This window comes from Colobus angolensis, unplaced genomic scaffold, assembly GCF_000951035.1.
Source record: "Colobus angolensis palliatus isolate OR3802 unplaced genomic scaffold, Cang.pa_1.0 Scaffold139, whole genome shotgun sequence".
NCBI classification, from domain to species: Eukaryota; Metazoa; Chordata; class Mammalia; order Primates; family Cercopithecidae; genus Colobus; species Colobus angolensis.
Window position 1 is genome coordinate 439867 of NW_012114477.1, and position 6629 is coordinate 446495.

General features: G+C 53.2%; 1 protein-coding gene across 2 annotated transcripts in view; it reads right to left on the reverse strand.

The window, feature by feature from the left end:
- Positions 1–6629, reverse strand: part of EMID1 (EMI domain containing 1) — a 58909-nt gene that overhangs the window by 25886 nt on the left and 26394 nt on the right. For both annotated transcript variants that reach the window (XM_011934813.1, XM_011934812.1), the window contains exons 6-12: positions 3697–3817; positions 3155–3244; positions 2435–2581; positions 1391–1480; positions 1193–1245; positions 658–720; positions 508–552 (exon numbers count right to left, since the gene is read on the reverse strand). In XM_011934813.1, coding sequence (XP_011790203.1) covers positions 508–552; positions 658–720; positions 1193–1245; positions 1391–1480; positions 2435–2581; positions 3155–3244; positions 3697–3817 — 609 coding nt within the window. The remainder of the gene's footprint in view (positions 1–507; positions 553–657; positions 721–1192; positions 1246–1390; positions 1481–2434; positions 2582–3154; positions 3245–3696; positions 3818–6629) is intronic.

The window sequence follows — 6629 nt, forward strand, 5'->3', positions numbered from 1 at the left end:
AAAAAAAAGATATAACATGCAAATGCCAAGCATAAGAAAGCTGGTGTGCTATTAAAAGCACACAAAGAAGATTCAAGACAAGTATTATCAGAGATAAAGATATTAATTTCATAAAGGTAAAATGACCAAGGAGACATTAAAAGACTAAATGTGAATGCACCTAATAACGAAGACTCAAAATACATAAAGCAAAATTGATCATATTAAAGAGAGAAATGAACAGATCTACAATCAGAATTGGATGGACAGAGTGTAAATGAAATACAGAGTCAAAGAGACAGACATGCAGAGAGAAAGAGAGATACAGAGAAACAGAGAGCCAGAGTGAGAGAGACAGAGGCAGCCTGATCCAAAGAGGACAATGAGTCTCAGAGACAGGGAGCATCTGAGAATAAATGACAAAACAGGGAGGATCAGAAGCTCTGGCTGCAGGGGATGGAGTCAGAGGAAGAATCTGGGACTATGGGATCCTGCAGGGATGATTCCAGGACAGACAGCAACACTTACCCGCTGCCCAGCAGAGCCTTGGGGGCCAGGCTCCCCACGCAGTCCCTGTGTAGGAGGGAGGAGATGAATGGTGTCAGCTGTTGAGGGCTCTGACCTGGGACCCTCAGGACTCACCAGAATTCCCCCACCTGGGGCCACCTGAGTACTCACTCTCTCGCCTTTCTCTCCTGGGTGGCCAGAGATTCCTTTGGGTCCAGTTGGGCCTGGGGGTCCCTGAGCAACAAGACAGGGCCTCAGCCTTGTGTTGGGACAGGATGGAGTGGGCAGGGGCTTGGGAACAGAGGTGTTGGGGAGGGTGCTCTAGCTTGGTCTGGGCCTCTGGGTTCTTCACCATACACCAAGCACACAGCAGTCAGTTCATACAGCTCAGTGTTAAAAGATCTGATCCTGGAGTCAGATAGTCCCACCACAACTCACGGAAGTTGCCATGTGCTGGCCACGGCCCTAGGGCAAGAATCTCCACTTTTCTTGGTTTTAGGTGATAACAATACATGGTTCTCATTACTTGGATTGAATAAGATTTATGGAAGGTAATTAAGTGCTCAATAAATACTTATTGAATGAATGAATGGAAGAATGAATGGATGGATGGATAGATGGATACAAGGGTGGATGATGGACGGATGTATGGATAGATGGAAAGATGGACAGACACATGGGTGAGAGTACAAGGAGAACTACTCACTATGTGTCCAGGACTCCCAGGGACACCTGTGGGGCCAGGAGGCCCAGGGGGACCTGGAAAAAGACAGGATGTCCTAAGGGCCAGAACAAAGTACAATCTCAGGAAGTGCCCCATCAGCTCCCTCCTGACAGCCCCAAACCCTATTCCCTCTGCCATCTATCAACTCCACCCCTTACCCCAGGCCTGGACTTAACTTACCCATGGGCCCTGGAGGGCCTGGAGGCCCAGTGGGTCCCCGGGGCCAGTGGTTGTTGGTCTCGGTGAAGGTGTTGGATAGCAGTGGGTCTCCTGGGTGAGCAAAGATGATGAGTGAGTAGAGCTGGGTAGAGTGGGGTGGTTAGTCTTCACCTGCCACCTCTGCCAAGACAGCTTGGACTGCCCCATGGGGCAGCCTGCAGCATGGCTGGTATCACCTGGGCACCTGCTCCCAGGGTGAGGAGTGTGGAGAGTGTTGGTCTCGCAAGACCAGGAAGCAGGGAGATGTGGGTTCTAACCACACTGCAACCTAGCTGGTGACATCCAGCAACACTCTCCACTTTTCAGAGCCTGTACTGTCACCTGCCAAATGGGAATGGCAATAAAAGAAACCATTTATCCACCACCTACTGTGTGCCAGGCTTCTGTACATGGGTGTTACACAGGTCTGGGAGGCTGGCAGTGTCATTGTCCCCCTTGTATGGATAGTGAGATGGAATGAATGCTGGGATGGCAGAATGAATGAATGGTGTGCACCAAAGACACGATGGAAAAGAGGCTGAAATCTGGCGCTCCACATTCTGAGCCCTGGCAGTCCATGGGCAGGTCAGGCTGGGCTGCCAAAGGGAAGAAGCCAAGGACGTGCATCAGGGCCTGGAGGAGGGGCCAGGCCTGTGGCCTTGGGAGCTCAGAGCTCGCTTCCTGTTGCCAGGTCTCTTGCTTCCCAGTGCTCTGAGAACTGGATTCCAGCCAGTTCCAAGGCTCAGGACGGCCTGATGCCTGGTGGCTCTAAGCACAGGTTCTGGAGGCAGCCCGTTTGAAGCCGTTCCCCTACGCCGGGGCTGTGGGACCCTGGCAAGCCACCTCCCCTCTCTGGTCCTCAGTGTTCCTCATCTGTAAACACAGGAGGACAACAGCGCCTGCTGGAGGACTGGGTCACACCTGGCCTACCATGAGCAGGGCTGGCACACAGAAGGCATCTGGCAGATGGTAGCGGGCACTGTGCTGATGGCCACTCCACCCCCACCTCTACCTGTGGGGACTCACCATGCTGGGAGATTCTGGTGTGGGGTGGCCCAACAGGGGTTGGGGGCCCAGGGGGGCCAGGAGGCCCTGGTGGCCCAGGAGGTCCCCTCTCTCCAGGGGTGCCCACAGCTCCAGCCCGGCCAGGGCTCCCTGGGGGGCCCTGTGGACCTGCAATGGAATCACAGGGATTTGTGGGTATACAGGAGGCAGGGAGGCCTAGGGTGGCCTTAAGTGACAGGACAAGGCAGCCTGGAGCGGTGGGTATGAAAGAGGGCCCCACAGTCCATAGACCTAGGCTCCCTGGTTGTCTAACAGGGGGATGAGCACAGCTCCCAGTCCTCCACCTCATCCAGGCTGGGTCTTCCTTCCTTGGGGCTCCCAAACCCCCAAAGTCCCTCATAGAAACCCTGGTCACATGGAGTAAGCATTGCTGCTTCTCCTCTGCCCAGACCCGCTCCCAGCAGTCTGGAAGCTCCAGAAGGGCAGGGACATGTCTGACCCCACCCAGTGCCCAGCTCAGAGCCTGCTAAGCGTAGGTGCCCAGGGAATGTGAGTCGAGTGAACGTAAGAGAGGATTTCATGGAGCCCAGGTGTGGGCGGGGCACTCCCTGGCGGGATGTTGAGTGAAGAGGCAAGCAGATGAAAGGGCCCAGGCCATCCTGGCCATGTCAGGAGCGGGGAAGGGCCCACCTGGTTGGGGGGTGGCCAGAGGAGCTGTGGAGCAAGGTTGCGGGCACTCACCTGGTGGGCCTCTCATCCCCATTGGGCCCCGGCTGCCGGCATCTCCCTTGGGGCCGGTGGGCCCGGGCAGCCCCCGAGCACCGACTTGTTCTGTGGGGTAAATCATATCAGACTGGCAGCTCCAGATCTGCTCTTGACCCCCACCCCGTGGCCCCAGTCCCCCAACCAGCACCTACCATTTCGGGGAAGCAGCGGGACCCTCACACTCTCTATGGCTCCTGGCAGCCCTGGGGTGGGGGGGTAGGCAGAGGTCAGTGTCCCCGCTAGGCCTGGAGGAGGGAGGCTCATCCAGAATCCCCACTCCCAACTCCCCCCGACCTCCAGGCAGGGTCTGCTGGGGCTGCTTGGTCTCCAGGGACTGCAGCTTTCAGGAGTCCCAGGAGACGGTCCTCTTAGGCGGGTCTAAGAAATGGGAAATGGGAAGACTAAGGCCCACTAGAGGGTTAAGTTGGGAGTCAGTGACACGGTGGGGACCAGAACCCACTTCCCCAATTCCCAACCCACTGCTCATTCCCACAGGCAAGTCTGAGTCTGACATTCACCCGGGAGGCCTCCATCTCCGGGGCTGCCCTGGGCAGGAGGAGGGCCCCAGAGTGGGGCAGGATCCTCAGGGGTAGCTGGTGTTGGAGGCGCTGGCCGCTCTGTGACAGTCAGCACGGCCACCTGAAGAGGAAGACAGGGACGGGGTGGGCACCAGGGTCGCACTAGGACCCCTCCCTATTTTTTTTTGAGATGGAGTTTTGCTCTGTTGCCCAGGCTGGAATGCAGTGGTACCATCACAGCTCATGCAGCCTCAACCACCTGGGCTTAAGCGATCCTTCTGCCTCAGCCTTCCAAGTAGCTGGGACCACAGGGACATACCACCACACATGGCAAATTTAAAAAAAGAATTATTTGTAGAGACAAGGTCTCGCTATGTTGCCCAGGCTGGTCTTGAACTCCTGGGCTCAAGCAATCATCTTGCCTCAGCCTCCCAAAGTGTTGGGATTACAGGCATGAGGCAAGGTCTCACTAGGGGCCTGGTGTGGGAGGTAGGAGGTACATAGCCAGCAGGGCCCAGCTTGGAGTAGAGCCAAGGGGCCTGGTGTGGGAGGTAGGAGGTACATAGCCAGCAGGGCCCAGCTTGGAGTAGAGCCCCAGGCTCACAGGGGCACAGAGCTTCATTAGAAGTGACAGTGTTTTTCAAAGCACACAATTCATAACACGCATTATGGAAAAGTCATTGACACCATCATTGCCATCCAAGTTGAGCTTTGTGACTGTTGCGGTGCTTGCTGGGCCATGTGCTTTTTTTCTATGCTTATCTACAAATAAGAAGCTTTTTTTGATTTGTTAAAGCACCACAGGGTATGGCTGGAAGAGTTTCACTAATTTTTTTTTTTTTTCCAAGATGGAGAGTCTTGCTCTGTTGCCCAGGCTAGAGTGCAGTGGCGCAATCTCGGCTCACTGCAACCTCCGCCTCCCGGGTTCAAGTGATTCTCCTGCCTCAGCCTCCCAAGTAGCTGGGATTACAGTCGTGCACCACCACACCTGGCTAATTTTTGTATTTTTAGTAGAGATGGGGTTTTACCATGTTGGCCAGGCTGGTCTCAAACTCCTGACCTGAAGTGATCTGCTTATCTCAGCCTCCCAAAGTGTTGGGATTACAGGCGTGAGCCACCGTTGCTGGCCTTTCACTAAATTTGGAAGGAAGTTTGGAAGAGTCGACATGAAATAGAAACCTGGAGGTGTACACAAAGTCCACTTTTGGGCCCACGGTGAGGAAGACTCTGGGAAGCTGGAGGTGTCCCCTCAGCTGCTGAGGACCAAAGAGAGGCCAGATGACCACAGACCAGGGGCTTGGGGATCATGGGGGCCTGTCCAGAGAAAAGCTGAAACTCTCCGGCAGACCCTGAACCAGGAATTCCCATCACGGATGTGGGACTGAGTTGCCTCTTATGTGGGCTTCTCCTGGGAGGGAGCTCAGGGAACTGCCCCTGGAACCCCATGCCTTGTAACTCAGGTGCCAGCACACGCTATTTGGAAGCTTGGTTTTCCCATTTGATAAATCAGGGGCATCTTCTTTTTTTTAATTTTAGAGACAGGGTCTAGCTCTGCTGTCCAGGCTAGAGTGCAGTGGTGCTATCACGGCTCACTGCAGCCTTGCCCGCCTGAGCTCAAGTGATCCTCCTGCCTCAGCCTCTTGAGCAGCTGGGATTGTGTGCCAGCTGTGTGCCACTAAGCCCAGCTAATTTTTTGTAGAGATGGAATCTTGCTATGTTGCCCAGGCTGGTCTCGGGCTCCAGGCCTCAAGTAATCCTCCTGCCTTGGCCTTCCAAAAGTGCTGGGATTACAGGTGTGAGCCACCAAGCCCAGGCTAGAGAAATATTTTCATGTTAGGCAAGGGGAGTATTTTAAATGACTGCTGAATGTCCCACAGAATGAATTCTCCACAATCATGCAACCATGCCTTCTTTTGCCCGGTTTTCAAATTTCTCTACTGGTAAACATTTTTGCATCTGATAATCTCATTAAGGTAAGTTCCCAGGCTGGGCACAGTGGTTCACACCTATAATCTCAACACTCTGGGAGGCCAAGGCAGGAGGATTCCTTGAGGCCAAGAGTTCAAGACCAGTCTAGGCAACATAGAAAGACCCCAGCTCTAAAAAAATGTTTTTAAAACTAGCCAGATGTGGTGGCACATGCCTGTAATGCCAGCTACTCAGGAGGTTGAGGCAGGAGGATAGCTTAAGCCCAGAAGTTGGAGGCTGCAGTGAGCTCCAACTCGCGGCAGATTGCAATGCCAGCACTCCAGCCTGGGTGACAGAGCAAGACCCTGTTTCTGAATCAAAACAAAACAAACAAACAAAAGATAAATTTCCAGAGAAGAGAATGATGGAGCAAAGAATCGCACTAAAGTGTATGCATGTTTGTGTGTTTAGAAAATCTGGAAGAAAGGATGCTTAAATGTCAACAGTTGCATTCTTTGGGGGCACGGGTAAGTGTTGTGAATGGTTTGCCGGCTGTTTTTTCACATTTCTGAACTTTTCATGTTTCTAAATTTAGAATGTTATATTTTAAAAATTAAATTTAATTACTTAATTAATTTTCTTTTTTCTTGAGACAGAGTCTTACTGTGTCGCCCAGGGTGGAGTGCAGTGGTGCAATCTCAGCTCACTGTAGCCTCTGTCTCCTGGGTTCAAGCAATTCTCTGCCTCAGCCTCCCACATAGCTGGGATTAGAGATACCTGCCACCATGACCGGCTTTTTTTTTTTTTTTCTTGAGATAGAGTTTTGCTCTTGTTGCCCAGGCGGGAGTGCAAGGGCACGATCTAAGCTCACTGCAACCTCTGCCTCCTGGGTTCAAGCAATTCTCCCGCCTCTGTCTCCCGAGTAGCTGGGATTACAGGCATGCGCCACCATGCCCAGCTAATTTTTGTATTTTTCGCAGAGACAGGGTTTCTCCATGTTGGTCAGGCTGGTCTTGAACTCCTGA